At 45.5% G+C, this 18,302-nt stretch overlaps 1 protein-coding gene across 1 annotated transcript in view; it reads right to left on the bottom strand.

Moving 5' to 3' along the window:
- Window positions 1-4,785: 4,785 nt before the first annotated feature.
- The window catches only part of flr (fleer), a 36,240-nt gene continuing 22,723 nt past the window's right edge, over window positions 4,786-18,302 (bottom strand). Inside the window, exons 13-19 of the mRNA XM_038989389.1 lie at window positions 17,963-18,039; window positions 16,473-16,683; window positions 9,880-9,951; window positions 9,584-9,687; window positions 8,592-8,670; window positions 6,297-6,426; window positions 4,786-5,662 (exon numbers count right to left, since the gene is read on the bottom strand). Of these exons, the coding sequence (XP_038845317.1) occupies window positions 5,526-5,662; window positions 6,297-6,426; window positions 8,592-8,670; window positions 9,584-9,687; window positions 9,880-9,951; window positions 16,473-16,683; window positions 17,963-18,039 (810 nt within the window). The 3' untranslated portion in view covers window positions 4,786-5,525. The remainder of the gene's footprint in view (window positions 5,663-6,296; window positions 6,427-8,591; window positions 8,671-9,583; window positions 9,688-9,879; window positions 9,952-16,472; window positions 16,684-17,962; window positions 18,040-18,302) is intronic.

The following is an 18,302-nucleotide window of genomic DNA, read 5'->3' as shown; positions in this document are numbered from 1 at the left end:
AGTGGTTTGAGAAGGTAGGGAATAGAGTGCTTTGGGACACATCCCAGGATGACACAGAGCATCAGTGTCTTATTTAGAAAATGTTTGTAGTTCACACAGATTTGATAGTAAATTATGCGTATGATGAAATCCATAACTACACAATACCATTTATAAATCTTAAACTTGAAATGAAAATTTGAAATGTACATATATTTTGTATGCCATTTGTTTTGTGATTTAAAAATGAAATGCGCTTATTTATTAATTAATTTGTGACCAACACAGCGTTATTGATTTGTAGAGACATTGTATTTAAACATAATTTTCTCCTATTTTAAGAAATGATAGTATGAAGAAATGAAGTATAACAACTAAGAACATTTGAAAAGTGACGCTCCTGGGCCTTTGTTCATCAGACTGTTGGCTAGCTAGGGGATAGATAGGGCCCTTTCTATTGTAGCAGACTGTTGGCTAGCTAGGGGATAGATAGGGCCCTTTCTATTGTATCAGACTGTTGGCTAGCTAGGGGATAGATAGGGCCCTTTCTATTATAGCAGACTGTTGGCTAGCTAGGGGATAGATAGGGCCCTTTCTATTGTAGCAGACTGTTGGCTAGCTAGGGGATAGATAGGGCCCTTTCTATTGTATCAGACTGTTGGCTAGCTAGGGGATAGATAGAGCCCTTTCTATTGTAGCAGACTGTTGGCTAGCTAGGGGATAGATAGGGCCCTTTCTATTGTAGCAGACCGTTGGCTAGCTAGGGGATAGATAGGGCCCTTTCTATTGTAGCAGACCGTTGGCTAGCTAGGGGATAGATAGGGCCCTTTCTATTGTAGCAGACTGTTGGCTAGCTAGGGGATAGATAGGGCCCTTTCTATTGTATCAGACTGTTGGCTAGCTAGGGGATAGATAGGGCCCTTTCTATTGTAGCAGACCGTTGGCTAGCTAGGGGATAGATAGGGCCCTTTCTATTGTAGCAGACTGTTGGCTAGCTAGGGGATAGATAGAGCCCTTTCTATTGTAGCAGACTGTTGGCTAGCTAGGGGATAGATAGGGCCCTTTCTATTGTAGCAGACTGTTGGCTAGCTAGGGGATAGATAGGGCCCTTTCTATTGTAGCAGACTGTTGGCTAGCTAGGGGATAGATAGGGCCCTTTCTATTGTAGCAGACTGTTGGCTAGCTAGTGTAACGGATGTGAAATGGCTAGCTAGTTAGCGGGTACGCGCTACTAGCGTTTCAATCAGTTACGTCACTTGCTCTGAAACCTAGAAGTAGTGTTGCACCTTGCTCTGCAAGGGCCGCGGCTTTTGTGGAGCGATGGGTAACGACACTTCGTGGGTGACTGTTGTTGATGTGTGCAGAGGGTCCCTGGTTCGCGCCCGTGTCGGGGCGAGGGGACGGTTTAAAGTTATACTGTTACATTGATGCTGTTGACCCGGATCACTGGTTGCTGCGGAAAAGGAGGAGGTTGAAAGGGGGGTGAGTGTAACGGATGTGAAATGGCTAGCTAGTTAGCGGGTACGCGCTAGTAGCGTTTCAATCAGTTACGTCACTTGCTCTGAAACCTAGATGTAGTGTTGCCCCTTGCTCTGCAAGGGCCGCGGCTTTTGTGGAGCGATGGGTAACGATGCTTCGTGGGTGTCAGTTCTTGATGTGTGCAGAGGGTCCCTGGTTCGCGCCCGTGTCGGGGCGAGGGGACGGTTTAAAGTTATACTGTTACACTAGGGGATAGATAGGGCCTTTTCTATTGTAGCAGACTGTTGACTAGCTAGGGGATAGATAGGGCCCTTTCTATTGTAGCAGACTGTTGACTAGCTAGGGGATAGATAGGGCCCTTTCTATTGGAGCAGACTGTTGGCTAGCTAGGGGATAGATAGGGCCCTTTCTATTGTAGCAGACTGTTGGCTAGCTAGGAGATAGATATGTCCCTTTCTATTGTAGCAGACTGTTGGCTAGCTAGGGGATAGATAGGGCCCTTTCTATTATAGCAGACTGTTGGCTAGCTAGGGATAGATAGGGCCCTTTCTATTGTAGCAGACTGTTGGCTAGCTAGGGGATAGATAGGGCCCTTTCTATTGTAGCAGACTGTTGGCTAGCTAGGGGATAGATAGGGCCCTTTCTATTGTAGCAGACTGTTGGCTAGCTAGGGGATAGATAGGGCCCTTTCTATTTTAGCAGACTGTTGGCTAGCTAGGGGATAGATAGAGCCCTTTCTATTGTAGCAGACTGTTGGCTAGCTAGGGGATAGATAGGGCCCTTTTTATTGTAGCAGACTGTTGGCTAGCTAGGGGATAGATAGAGCCCTTTCTATTGTAGCAGACTGTTGGCTAGCTAGGGGATAGATAGGGCCCTTTCTATTGTAGCAGACTGTTGGCTAGCTAGGGGATAGATAGGGCCCTTTCTATTGTAGCAGACTGTTGGCTAACTAGGGGATAGATAGGGTCCTTTCTATTGTAGCAGACTGTTGGCTAGCTAGGGGATAGATAGGGCCCTTTCTATTGTAGCAGACTGTTGGCTAGCTAGGGGATAGATAGGGCCCTTTCTATTGTAGCAGACTGTTGGCTAGCTAGGGGATAGATAGGGCCCTTTCTATTGTAGCAGACTGTTGGCTAGCTAGGAGATAGATAGGGCCCTTTCTATTGTAGCAGACTGTTGGCTAGCTAGGGGATAGATAGGGCCCTTTCTATTGTAGCAGACTGTTGGCTAGCTAGGGGATAGATAGGGCCCTTTCTATTGTAGCAGACTGTTGGCTAGCTAGGGGATAGATAGGGACAGAATCACAAACCACTACCACAGACATGATCACAAACCACTACCACAGAGACAGAATCACAAACCACAGAGACAGAATCACAAACCACTACCACAGAGACAGAATCACAAACCACAGAGACAGAATCACAAACCACAGAGACAGAATCACAAACCACTACCACAGAGACAGAATCACAAACCACTACCACAGAGACAGAATCACAAACCACTACCACAGAGACAGGATCACAAACCACTACCACAGAGACAGAATCACAAACCACAGAGACAGAATCACAAACCACTACCACAGAGACAGGATCACAAACCACAGAGACAGAATCACAAACCACTACCACAGAGACAGAATCACAAACCACTACCACAGAGACAGAATCACAAACCACAGAGACAGAATCACAAACCACTACCACAGAGACAGAATTACAAACCACAGAGACAGAATTACAAACCACAGAGACAGAATCACAAACCACTACCACAGAGACAGAATCACAAACCACTCTTATCATGTACATTTTATTTTTATTCTGTAGAAAAACAAATATAATTGAATATAGACTAAATATCGGTAACCATCTTTTTTAAACAAACGGCAAAAGAGAAGTTACAAAATCACTAAAACGTCAAAGTTTGCGTCCAAAATCCCCCACCCTATTTCTTATATAGTGTACTACTTTAGACCAGAGCCCAGAACAAGGCCTTTAACCTCAGGAAGGTACAGCTTCTACAGAGACAGGAAGCAGGCAGATCTAGACCACAGGTTAGTACTATAACCCCATAGGATTCTGGTCAAAAGTAGTGCACTATACAGGGAATAGGGTGCCATAGGGCCCTGGTCAAAAGTAGTGCACTATACAGGGAATAGGGTGCCATAGGTCCTGGTCAAAAGTAGTGCACTATGTAGGGAATAGGGTTCCATGTGAAACTAGTGTTAGGGGTTGTAGTATAAGCATATGGACATACTCTCCTTTGAAGACACACACACAAGCACACACACATTATATAATATAACAATATATATATATATATATACACACACATTATATAATATAACAATATATATATATATATACACACATATTATATAATATATAACAATATATACATATATATACACACACTGAACAAAAATATAAACGCAGCATGGAAAGTGGTGGTTTCATGTTTCATGAGCTGAAATAAATGATCCCAGACATTTCCATATGCACAAAATGCTTATTTCTCTTAAATGTTGTGCACAAATGTGTTTAGTTAGTGTCAGTGAGCATTTCTCCTTTACCAAGATAATCCATCCACCTGACAGGTGCGGCATATCAAGAAGCTGATTAAACAGCCTGATCATTACACAGGTGCACCTTGTGCCAGGGACAATACAAGGCCACTCTAAAATGTGCAGTTTTGTCAAACAACACAATGCCACAGATGTCTCAGGTTTGAGGGAGAGTGCAATTGACATGCTGACTGCAGGAATGTCCACCAGAGCTGTTGCCAGAGAATTTAATGTACATTTTTCTATCATAAACCGCCTCCATCGTCGTTTTAAAGAATTTGTCAGTACGTCCAACCAGCCTCACAACCACAGACCACGTGTTACCAAGCCAGCCCAGGACCTCCACATCCGACTTCTTCATCTGCAGGATCGTCTGAGACCAGCCACCCGGACAACTGATAAAACGGTGGGTTTGCAAAACCGAAGAATTTCTGCAGAAACCGTCAGAAACCGCTTCAGGAAAGCTCATCTGCGTGCTCGTCATCCTCACCAGGGTCTGGACCTGACTGCAGTTCGGTATCGTAACAGACTTCAGTGGGCAAATGCTCACCTTCGATGGCCACTGGCACTCTGGAGAAGTGTGCTCTTCGCGGATGAATCCAGATTTCAACTGTACCGGGCAGATGGCAGACATTGTGTGGGCGAGCGGTTTGCTGATGTCAACGTTGTGGACAGAGCTCCCCATGGTGGCAGTGGGGTTATGGTATGGGGCAGGCATAAGCTACGGACAACGAACACAATTGCATTTTATCGATGGCGATATAAATGCACAGAGATGCCGTGACGCGATCCTGAGGCCCATTGTCGTGCCATGATAAGGCACAGCCCCAAGTCACAACATTCCACAATCAACAGCTTGATCAACTCTATGTGAAGGAGATGTGTCGCCCTGCATGATGGTCACACCAGATACTGACTGGTGTTCTGATCCACAACCCTAGTTTAAAAAAAACTATAGATATTTGTGACCAACGGATGCATGTCTGTATTTCCAGTCATGTGAAATCCATAGATTAGGGCCTAATGCATTCAGTTACATTGACTGATTTCCTCATATGAACTGTAACTCAGTAACATCTTTTACATTGTTGCATGTTGTGTTTATATTTTAGTTGAGTGTCATAATAATAATAAAGGTGTTTTTCTCTGCTAACAGTTCTCTGGGCCCAGGCTCAATTAAACTAAACACGCTGAAATGAATGAAGCCTCATGGCTTCTCCCACTGTGTGTGTGACTGTGTGTGAGACGAGGAGTCCAGAATATGCTGAACAGAAGTCAGAACAACAGCTTTCAGATGATGCAGAAAATAACCACAAGCCACATATATACTGTACTATAATATCTCATGTGATGTGGTTCAGGTTGATAGATTTGAACTGGTTGGGGTGTAAAACAGGTTTTAAAAAGCCTTCAGTGTAAACTACTGGTTCTGTCTGATGACATCACCGGGTTCCGTGCGATGACATCACAGGCTGTGTTCCGTTCTAGTATGACATCACTGGTTCCATCCGATGACCTCGTAGAAGAGAGCTTTGAGGAGGCGAGACTCGTAGGTGACGGTGTTCTTTCCGATGTGCATCCTGTCCTCCTCCAGTGGCTGTTCTATCATGGCTGGCTCTGTCTTACCATACACTACAGGGAGAGAAAGAGGGAGAGAGGGGGGGAGAGGAGAGAGAGAGGGGGGGAGGGAGAGAGAGGAGAGAGGGGGGAGGGAGAGAGGAGAGAGGGGGAGGGAGAGAGGGGAGGAGAGGGGGAGAGGAGAGAGAGAGAGGGGGAGAGGAGAGAGAGAGGAGAGGAGAGGAGAGAGGGGGAGAGAGAGGAGGAGAGAAGATCGGAGAGGGACGGAAGGAGGGTAAGAGCGTGGGAGGGTAAATGGTGTGTTGAAACTGTGTGTGTGTGTCTGTCCGCACGTGTCTGTATGTGTGTGTATGTGAGCGTGCACATGTATATGTGTGTGTGTCTGTATGTGAGCGTGCACGTGTGTGTGTGTCTCTGTGTGTGTGTGTGTCTGTCTGCACGTGTCTGTATGTGTGTGTATGTGAGCATGCACATGTGTGTGTGTGTGTGTATATGTGTGTGTATATGTGAGCATGCATGTGTGTGTGTGTGTGTGTGTGTGTGTGTGTGTGTGTGTGAGTGTGCACGTGTGTGTGTGTGTGCGTGTGTGTGTGTGTGTGTCTGTGTGTGTGAGTGTGCACATGTGTGTGTGTGTGTGTGTGTGTGTGTATGTGAGCGTGCATGTGTGTGTTTGTGTGTGCGTCCGTACCTTCACAGTGCTCCAGGAACTGAATACACTCCTGAACAACTGAGTCCCTGATCATGATCATGTGTTTGGCCGTGTTCTCCAGCAGAGACAGGAAACAGCGCTTAGCATAGAACCAGGTGTCTGTTCCCAGCTACACACACAGGACGACAACCACGAGAGAAGGATACAACATCCTGGTCAGAGGAATAGAGATTTCCTTCTTATTCCCTCCTGAATCTTCCAACTAGGATTTCTGGAAAACCTGGCTGGACATTGTGTTAGCAGAATTTCCCAACTCTGGGGGGACAGGGATATACACTCAGGAGACTCAAAGTCAATTTGACAGGTACCCTGATCTAAACAACTTGTACCTGGCCTGAAAACCAGTTAAAACCAGTTAAACAAGCTAAAACCAGTTAAACAAGTTAAAACCAGTTAAAACCAGTTAAAACTCACACAAGCTAAGAAATAAGATGGAGACGGGAGGATGGAGGGATAGTTTAAGGTGTTCAACAGCCTTTTTGTGAGATAATACCCAAATGATGTGCACAGAGAAAGAGGAGATGAGGAGGTTATGGAGGCAGAGTGGGTGGTAGAGAGTTCTAGAAACTCAACAACACTCCTACAGAGATAGTCTAGTCTAGAGTGTCTCTTGTGAGGGACGGTCATGTGTAGTCTAGTCTAGAGTGTCTCTTGTGAGGGACGGTCATGTGTAGTCTAGTCTAGAATGTCTCTTGTGAGGGACGTTCATGTGTAGTCTAGTCTAGAGTGTCTCTTGTGAGGGACGGTCATGTGTAGTCTAGTCTAGAATGTCTCTTGTGAGGGACGGTCATGTGTAGTCTAGTCTAGAATGTCTCTTGTGAGGGACAGTCATGTGTAGTCTAGTCCAGAGTGTCTCTTGTGAGGGACGGTCATGTGTAGTCTAGTCTAGAGTGTCTCTTGTGAGGGACGGTCATGTGTAGTCTAGTCTAGAGTGTCTCTTGTGAGGGACGGTCATGTGTAGTCTAGAGTGTCTCTTGTGAGGGACGGTCATGTGTAGTCTAGTCCAGAGTGTCTCTTGTGAGGGACGGTCATGTGTAGTCTAGTCTAGAGTGTCTCTTGTGAGGGACAGTCATGTGTAGTCTAGTCTAGAGTGTCTCTTGTGAGGGACGGTCATGTGTAGTCTAGTCTAGAGTGTCTCTTGTGAGGGACAGTCATGTGTAGTCTAGTCTAGAGTGTCTCTTGTGAGGGACGTCATGTGTAGTCTAGTCTAGAGTGTCTCTTGTGAGGGACGTCATGTGTAGTCTAGTCTAGAGTGTCTCTTGTGAGGGACGGTCATGTGTCGTCTAGTCTAGAATGTCTCTTGTGAGGGACAGTCATGTGTAGTCTAGTCTAGAGTGTCTCTTGTGAGGGACGTCATGTGTAGTCTAGTCTAGAGTGTCTCTTGTGAGGGACGGTCATGTGTCGTCTAGTCTAGAATGTCTCTTGTGAGGGACGGTCATGTGTCGTCTAGTCTAGAATGTCTCTTGTGAGGGACGGTCATGTGTAGTCTAGTCCAGAGTGTCTCTTGTGAGGGACAGTCATGTGTAGTCTAGTCTAGAGTGTCTCTTGTGAGGGACGTCATGTGTAGTCTAGTCTAGAGTGTCTCTTGTGAGGGACGGTCATGTGTCGTCTAGTCCAGAGTGTCTCTTGTGAGGGACGGTCATGTGTCGTCTAGTCTAGAATGTCTCTTGTGAGGGACGGTCATGTGTAGTCTAGTCCAGAGTCTCTTGTGAGGGACGGTCATGTGTCGTCTAGTCTAGAGTGTCTCTTGTGAGGGACGTTCATGTGTAGTCTAGTCTAGAGTGTCTCTTGTGAGGGACAGTCATGTGTCGTCTAGTCTAGAGTGTCTCTTGTGAGGGACAGTCATGTGTAGCTCAGTGTGTGGTTGATAGAGCTGTAGGAATGACAACAACACTCCTACAGAGACACTCTGTGTGTGTTCAGCCGGGCTGAGTGAGCGGACACAGGTGCTGAACTCTGGGCTATGTTTCGGTTGGCCAATATCTAAACAAAGATCAAACACTGGAAGGTTCTGTCACAAATGACACCCTATTCCCTATATAGTGCACTACTTTTAAACAGAGTAGTGCACTACATTTAACCAGAGTAGTGCACTACTTTTAAACAGAGTAGTGCACTACTTTTAAACAGAGTAGTGCACTATATAGGGAATAGGGTGTCATTTGGGACCCCCCCCCAAAATGTATGTCAGGGGTGAAGTGGTAGAAACATCCAAAAACATTGGCTTTCCAAGAGAATGTTCCAGAACTGCCGGATAGAAAAACAATGTGCAACCTTCTTGTTGTATGGTTCCAGACTCTTGATGACACGGGTGATCCCGAAGTCGTAGTTCCCCTTGGCACAGTACAGGGTCCTGGAAGAGACATAGAAACGCTATTAACACAGTACAGGGTCCTGGAAGAGACATAGAAACACTATTAACACAGTACAGGGTCCTGGAAGAGACGTAGAAACACTATTAACACAGTACAGGGTCCTGGAAGAGACATAGAAACACTATTAACACCGTACAGGGTCCTGGAAGAGACATATAAACACTATTAACACAGTACAGGGTCCTGGAAGAGACATAGAAACCATATGAACACAGTACAGGGTCCTGGAAGAGACATAGAAACACTATTAACACAGTACAGGTTCCTGGAAGAGACATAGAAACACTATTAATACAGTACAGGGTCCTGGAAGAGACATAGAAACACTATTAACACAGTACAGGGTCCTGGAAGAGACATATAAACACTATTAACACAGTACAGGGTCCTGGAAGAGACACAGAAACCATATTAACACAGTACAGGGTCCTGGAAGAGACATAGAAACACTATTAACACAGTACAGGGTCCTGGAAGAGACATAGAAACACTATTACCACAGTACAGGGTCCTGGAAGAGACATAGAAACACTATTAACACCGTACAGGGTCCTGGAAGAGACATAGAAACACTATTAACACAGTACAGGGTCCTGGAAGAGACATATAAACACTATTAACACACTACAGGGTCCTGGAAGAGAGATATAAACACTATTAACACAGTACAGGGTCCTGGAAGAGACATAGAAACACTATTAACACAGTGTAGTGTAACAGAACCTGTCAATGTAACCAGTGATGTAGTGGTAAAACAATAGGTGGGTAAACTGAGTGAAGTAACGGCTCCCTATAGTTTCAATGCATTTTGCCCCCAAAAGGTGGGTGAAAGGAGTTTCTGTAAGTTCCCCCTCCACTACACCGCTGAAGGACCGTGTAAATCCAACTCACCCTATAACCAGGTTGACTATACAGAGGTGGAAGACTTTCTTATCAGGGTCGTCGTAGGAGATCTGCTCTTCCTCCTTCTCGATCTTCCTCATCAGTTCTTCAGCCTGAGGAGAACAGGGTTACAGGAACAGTGGTGGGCTCAGATGTTTCACTGTATTTAATACTGTACACTCACTCACTCACTCACTCACTCACTCACTCACTCACTCACTCACTCACTCACTGAACTCACTCAACTCACTCAACTCACTCTCTCACTCTCTCACTCTCTCACTCTCTCACTCTCTCACTCCTACCTCTTCGTTCTGGCTGGTCATGATATAGGAGACACACAGGTTAGCCAGCACAACAGCACTGACATTCAGGATCTGGAGAGGGGGGGAAGAGAGAAAGAGAAGGGGGGGGGGGGGGGGGGGGGGGCGAGAGAGAGGGGGAGGGAGAGAGAGAGAGAGGGGGGAGAGAAAAAGTGGGGGAGAGAGGGGGAGAGAGAGAGGGAGAGGGGGGAGAGAGAGAGGGGGGAGAGAGAGCGAGAGAGGGGAAGGGAGAGAGAGCGGGGGGGAGAGAGAGGGAGAGGGGAAAGAGAGAGACGGGGTGGGAGAGAGAGAGATATCAGTCAGAAGGACACTTTGGGAGAAGGGCAGACCTGCGTTGGTAAACTGTGGATGTTCAACACTTCATCACTCCAGAAACACTAAAGTATCATGCAGAGATGAGACACAGCATTCAATAGCATCCCGAATGGCACCCTATTCCCTACATAGTGCACTACCTTTGACCAGAGTGCTATGGGCGATGGGCAAAATTAGTGCACTTTGTAGGGAATAGGGAACCATTTGGGACTCGACCCAGGTGTGAGACTGGCCACTGCATTCAGAGTCACTGCACTCTGCCCACCAGGGGTGAGACAGGGGTACAGGGACGTGGGTGTTACCGAGGGTTTACGTTGGCAGGGACACTCCTGTATATTACAGTGTTCCAGCTATGTAGCCAGCAGAGGAATGGGAACAGACACAGGTTTCATTTCAACAGCAGCATGACATCACCAGACCTCCTATTCTCCTGTCGTCTATATGGTCAACAGTAGTCCACTACAGGGTGTTCTGAACAGAACTATAGTCTATATGACTATGGTCAACACTAGTCCACTACAGGGTGTTCTGAACAGAACTATAGTCTATATGACTATGGTCAACAGTAGTCCACTACAGGGGGTTCTGAACAGAACTATAGTCTATATGACTATGGTCAACACAAGTCCACTGCATGGTGTTCTGAACAGAACTATAGTCTATATGACTATGGTCAACACTAGTCCACTACAGGGGGTTCTGAACAGAACTATAGTCTATATGACTATGGTCAACAGTAGTCCACTACAGGGTGTTCTGAACAGAACTATAGTCTATATGACTATGGTCAACACTAGTCCACTACAGGGTGATCTGAACAGAACTATAGTCTATATGACTATGGTCAACACTAGTCCACTACAGGGTGTTCTGAACAGAACTGTAGTCTATATGACTATGGTCAACACAAGTCCACTGCATGGTGTTCTGAACAGAACTATAGTCTATATGACGATGGTCAACACTAGTCCACTACAGGGTGTTCTGAACAGAACTATAGTCTATATGACTATGGTCAACACTAGTCCACTACAGGGGGTTCTGAACAGAACTATAGTCTATATGACTGGTCAACACTAGTCCACTACAGGGTGTTCTGAACAGAACTATAGTCTATATGACTATGGTCAACAGTAGTCCACTACAGGGTGTTCTGAACAGAACTATAGTCTATATGACTGGTCAACACTAGTCCACTACAGGGTGTTCTGAACAGAACTATAGTCTATATGACTGGTCAACAGTAGTCCACTACAGGGTGATCTGAACAGAACTATAGTCTATATGACTATGGTCAACACTAGTCCACTACAGGGGGTTCTGAACAGAACTATAGTCTATATGACTGGTCAACAGTAGTCCACTACAGGGTGTTCTGAACAGAACTATAGTCTATATGACTGGTCAACAGTAGTCCACTACAGGGTGATCTGAACAGAACTATAGTCTATATGACTATGGTCAACAGTAGTCCACTACAGGGTGTTCTGAACAGAACTATAGTCTATATGACTATGGTCAACAGTAGTCCACTACAGGGTGTTCTGAACAGAACTATAGTCTATATGACTGGTCAACACTAGTCCACTACAGGGTGATCTGAACAGAACTATAGTCTATATGACTATGGTCAACAGTAGTCCACTACAGGGTGTTCTGAACAGAACTATAGTCTATATGACTGGTCAACACTAGTCCACTACAGGGTGATCTGAACAGAACTATAGTCTATATGACTATGGTCAACAGTAGTCCACTACAGGGTGTTCTGAACAGAACTATAGTCTATATGACTGGTCAACACTAGTCCACTACAGGGTGTTCTGAACAGAACTATAGTCTATATGACTATGGTCAACACTAGTCCACTACAGGGTGTTCTGAACAGAACTATAGTCTATATGACTATGGTCAACACTAGTCCACTACAGGGTGTTCTGAACAGAACTATAGTCTATATGACTGGTCAACAGTAGTCCACTACAGGGTGTTCTGAACAGAACTATAGTCTATATGACTATGGTCAACAGTAGTCCACTACAGGGTGTTCTGAACAGAACTATAGTCTATATGACTATGGTCAACAGTAGTCCACTACAGGGTGTTCTGAACAGAACTATAGTCTATATGACTATGGTCAACAGTAGTCCACTACAGGGTGTTCTGAACAGAACTATAGTCTATATGACTATGGTCAACAGTAGTCCACTACAGGGTGTTCTGAACAGAACTATAGTCTATATGACTGGTCAACACTAGTCCACTACAGGGGGTTCTGAACAGAACTATAGTCTATATGACTATGGTCAACAGTAGTCCACTACAGGGTGTTCTGAACAGAACTATAGTCTATATGACTATGGTCAACAGTAGTCCACTACAGGGTGTTCTGAACAGAACTATAGTCTATATGACGATGGTCAACACTAGTCCACTACAGGGTGTTCTGAACAGAACTATAGTCTATATGACTATGGTCAACAGTAGTCCACTACAGGGTGATCTGAACAGAACTATAGTCTATATGACGATGGTCAACACTAGTCCACTACAGGGTGTTCTGAACAGAACTATAGTCTATATGACTATGGTCAACACTAGTCCACTACAGGATGTTCTGAACAGAACTATAGTCTATATGACTGGTCAACACTAGTCCACTACAGGATGTTCTGAACAGAACTATAGTCTATATGACTGGTCAACACTAGTCCACTACAGGGTGTTCTGAACAGAACTATAGTCTATATGACTATGGTCAACAGTAGTCCACTACAGGGTGATCTGAACAGAACTATAGTCTATATGACGATGGTCAACACTAGTCCACTACAGGGTGTTCTGAACAGAACTATAGTCTATATGACTATGGTCAACACTAGTCCACTACAGGGTGTTCTGAACAGAACTATAGTCTATATGACTATGGTCAACAGTAGTCCACTACAGGGTGTTCTGAACAGAACTATAGTCTATATGACTATGGTCAACAGTAGTCCACTACAGGGTGTTCTGAACAGAACTATAGTCTATATGACTATGGTCAACAGTAGTCCACTACAGGGTGTTCTGAACAGAACTATAGTCTATATGACTATGGTCAACAGTAGTCCACTACAGGGGGTTCTGAACAGAACTATAGTCTATATGACTATGGTCAACAGTAGTCCACTACAGGGTGTTCTGAACAGAACTATAGTCTATATGACTATGGTCAACAGTAGTCCACTACAGGGTGTTCTGAACAGAACTATAGTCTATATGACTATGGTCAACAGTAGTCCACTACAGGGTGTTCTGAACAGAACTATAGTCTATATGACGATGGTCAACACTAGTCCACTACAGGGTGTTCTGAACAGAACTATAGTCTATATGACTGGTCAACACTAGTCCACTACAGGGTGTTCTGAACAGAACTATAGTCTATATGACTATGGTCAACAGTAGTCCACTACAGGATGTTCTGAACAGAACTATAGTCTATATGACGATGGTCAACACTAGTCCACTACAGGGTGTTCTGAACAGAACTATAGTCTATATGACTGGTCAACACTAGTCCACTACAGGGTGTTCTGAACAGAACTATAGTCTATATGACTATGGTCAACAGTAGTCCACTACAGGATGTTCTGAACAGAACTATAGTCTATATGACTATGGTCAACAGTAGTCCACTACAGGGTGTTCTGAACAGAACTATAGTCTATATGACTATGGTCAACAGTAGTCCACTACAGGGTGTTCTGAACAGAACTATAGTCTATATGACTATGGTCAACAGTAGTCCACTACAGGGGGTTCTGAACAGAACTATAGTCTATATGACTATGGTCAACAGTAGTCCACTACAGGGTGTTCTGAACAGAACTATAGTCTATATGACTATGATCAACAGTAGTCCACTACAGGGTGTTCTGAACAGAACTATAGTCTATATGACTATGGTCAACACTAGTCCACTACAGGGTGTTCTGAACAGAACTATAGTCTATATGACTATGGTCAACACTAGTCCACTACAGGGTGTTCTGAACAGAACTATAGTCTATATGACTATGGTCAACAGTAGTCCACTACAGGGTGTTCTGAACAGAACTATAGTCTATATGACTATGGTCAACAGTAGTCCACTACAGGGTGTTCTGAACAGAACTATAGTCTATATGACTATGGTCAACAGTAGTCCACTACAGGGTGTTCTGAACAGAACTATAGTCTATATGACTATGGTCAACAGTAGTCCACTACAGGGTGTTCTGAACAGAACTATAGTCTATATGACTATGGTCAACAGTAGTCCACTACAGGGTGATCTGAACAGAACTATAGTCTATATGACTATGGTCAACAGTAGTCCACTACAGGGTGTTCTGAACAGAACTATAGTCTATATGACTATGGTCAACAGTAGTCCACTACAGGGTGTTCTGAACAGAACTATAGTCTATATGACTATGGTCAACAGTAGTCCACTACAGGGTGATCTGAACAGAACTATAGTCTATATGACTATGGTCAACAGTAGTCCACTACAGGGTGTTCTGAACAGAACTATCTAAGGTGGGCCGTGTACATTGAAATGGTATTACACAGTGCCTTCGGAAAGTTTTCAGACCCCTTGACTTTTTCTACATTTTGTTACGTTACAGCCTTATTCTAAAATGTATTCAATTATTTTTTCTCCTCGGCAATCTATAAACAATACCCAATAATGAAAAAGCGAAAACAGGTTTTTAGACATTTTTGCAAATTTAATTTTTTTAAAATTTAAATTACATAAATATTTAGCCCCTTTGCTATGAGACTCGAAATTGAGCTCAGGTGCATCCTGTTTCCATTGATCATCCTTGAGATGTTTCTACAACTTGATTGGAGTCCACCTGTGTTAAATTCAATTGATTGGACATGATTTGGAAAGGCACACACCAGTCTATATAAGGTCCCACAGTTGACAGTGAATGTCAGAGTAAAAACCAAGCCATGATGTCGAAGGAATTGTCCGTTGAGCTCTGAGACAGGATTGTGTCGAGGCACAGATCTGGGGAAGGGTACCAAAAAATGTCTGCAGCATTGAAGGTCCCCAAGAACACAGTGGCCTCCATCATTCTGAAATGGAAGATGTTTGGAACCACCAAGACTCTTCCTAGAGCTGGCCACCCGTCCCAACTGGGCAATTGGGGAGAAGGGCCTTGGTCAGGGAGGTGACCAAGAACCTGATGGTCACTCTGAAAGAGCTCCAGAGATCCTCTGTGGAGATGGGAGAACCTTCCAGAAGGACAGCCATCTCTGCAGAACTCCACCAATCAGCCCTTTATGGTAGAGTAGCCAGATGGAAGCCACTCCTCAGTAAAAGGCACATGATAGCCTGCTTGGAATTTGCCAAAAGGCACCTAAAGGACTCTCAGACCATGAGAAACAAGATTCTCTGGTCTGATGAAACCTAGATTGAACTCTTTGGCCTGAATGCCAAACGTCAGGTGTGGAGGAAACCTGGCACCATCCCTACTGTGAAGCATGGTGGTGGCAGCATCATGCTGTAGGGATGTTTTTCAGAGGCAGGGACTGGGAGACTAGTCAGGATCGAGGGAAAGATGAACGGAGCAAAGTACAGAGAGATCCTTGATGAAAACCTGCTCCAGAGCGCTCAGGACCTCAGACTGGGGCGAAGGTTCACCTTCCAACAGGACAACCCTAAGCACACAGCCAAGACAACACAGGAGTGGCTTCGGGACAAGTCTCTGAATGTCCTTGAGTGGCCCAGCCAGAGCCCGGACTTGAACCCGATTGAACATCTCTGGAGAGACCTGAAATTAGCTGTGCAGCAACGCTCCCCATCCAACCTGACAGAGCTTGAGAAGAATTGCTGAGATGAATGGGAGAAACTCCCCAAATACAAGTGTGCCAAGCTTGTAGCGTCATACCCAAGAAGACTCAAGGCTGTAATCACTGCCAAAGGTGCTTCAACAAAGTACTGAGTAAAGGGTCTGAATACTTATGTAAATGTGATTATCAGTTTATTTTTTATTTTTTATAAATTAGCAAACATTTAAAAAAAATAACTGTTTTTGCTTTGTCATTATGGGGTATGGTGTGTAGATTGATTGAACAAATCAATTTTAGAATAAGGCTGTAACGTAACAAAATGTGGAAAACGTCAAGTGGTCTGAATACTTTCCAAAGGCACTGTATATAATCCCTCCCTCCCTCCTTTCCCTCGTCCTCCCCCCATCTCTCTCCTTCTCTAGTTAACTCACGTCGTCATAGTGTTTCTTAACGATGGGTTGGTAGAAGCCGATGGCTTCCTTGTACTTGTTCTCCTGCATGAAGAGAACGTGAGCCACGTTGAGCTTCCAGGTGTCGTGTTCATTACAGAACTCCACCGACTTACGGAAGATCTTCTCAACCATTTGGTAGTTCTCCCTGTTCCAGTAGATCTTAGCCTGGGCCATCAGCACGGGGATGTACCTACAGGACAGGACAACAGTTATGTCAAAATTCGTCATTGGAACCACTCGATATGATTGGTCAACCTTGGGACCCAAATGCATAATGAGTGCTCTAACTCCCCCTTGTGGTGGTCTGGAGCAATGAAGCCGTGATGCTGGGTACCTCTAACTCCCCCTGGTGGTGGTCTGGAGCAATGAAGCCGTGATGCTGGGTACCTCTAACGCCCCCTTGTGGTGGTCTGGAGCAATGAAGCCGTGATGCTGGGTACCTCTAACTCCCCCTTGTGGTGGTCTGGAGCAATGAAGCCGTGATGCTGGGTACCTCTAACGCCCCCTTGTGGTGGTCTGGAGCAATGAAGCCGTGATGCTGGGTACCTCTAACTCCCCCTTGTGGTGGTCTGGAGCAATGAAGCCGTGATGCTGGGTACCTCTAACTCCCCCTGGTGGTGGTCTGGAGCAATGAAGCCGTGATGCTGGGTACCTCTAACTCCCCCTGGTGGTGGTCTGGAGCAATGAAGCCGTGATGCTGGGTACCTCTAACTCCCCCTGGTGGTCTGGAGTAATGAAGCCGTGACGATGGGTACCTCTAACTCCCCCTTGTGGTGATCTGGAGCAATGACGCTGGGTACCTCTAACTCCCCCTTGTGGTGGTCTGGAGCAATGAATCCGTGACGCTGGGTACCTCTAAGTTCCGCGGCGTAAGCTCCCAACTTTTAAAGGAGGAACCACTGTAGCAGTAGATGTCAGCCTGGGGGAGGTCAAGTCTCCCATATGGAAGTAGAGGAGATACATCGCTCAGACAATCAGACAGGGAGAAGGTCCAGACCAGCCACCAATCAGGAAGGGAGAAGGTCCAGACCAGCCACCAATCAGGAAGGGAGAAGGTCCAGACCAGCCACCAATCAGGAAGGGAGAATGTCCAGACCAGCCACCAATCAGGAAGGGAGAATGTCCAGATCAGCCACCAATCAGGAAGGGAGAAGGTCCAGACCAGCCACCAATCAGGAAGGGAGAAGGTCCAGACGAGCCACCAATTAGGAAGGGAGAAGGTCCAGACCAGCCACCAATCAGACAGGGAGAAGGTTCAGACCAGCCACCAATCAGGAAGGGAGAATGTCCAGACCAGCCACCAATCAGGAAGGGAGAAGGTCCAGACCAGCCACCAATCAGGGAAGAATAATGGACCAAAGTGACCAACCAGCAGAGTAGGTGAGGTAAGTCACCAATCAGGGAAGAGAAAGGTGAGACAAGCTACCAATCAGACAGGAGAATACTCAGTAGGGGCGGGGTCTACTCACTTCTCCACCATCTCATCGAAGTCCTGGAGGGTCTTCTTCAAGGCTTCGTTATCACGGGCTAGTCTGGCTTCCTGTACCTTAGAGACAAAGATTACACACAGGTCACGGGCTAGTCTGGCTTCCTGCACCTTAGAGACAAAGATTACACACAGGTCACGGGCTAGTCTGGCTTCCTGCACCTTAGAGACAAAGATTACACGCAGGTCACGGGCTAGTCTGGCTTCCTGTACCTTAGAGACAAAGATTACACACAGGTCACGGGCTAGTCTGGCTTCCTGCACCTTAGAGACAAAGATTACACGCAGGTCACGGGCTAGTCTGGCTTCCTGTACCTTAGAGA

Source organism: Salvelinus namaycush, chromosome 3 (assembly GCF_016432855.1).
Source record: "Salvelinus namaycush isolate Seneca chromosome 3, SaNama_1.0, whole genome shotgun sequence".
Taxonomy (NCBI): domain Eukaryota; kingdom Metazoa; phylum Chordata; class Actinopteri; order Salmoniformes; family Salmonidae; genus Salvelinus; species Salvelinus namaycush.
This window is presented reverse-complemented; position numbering and strand designations above follow the sequence as displayed.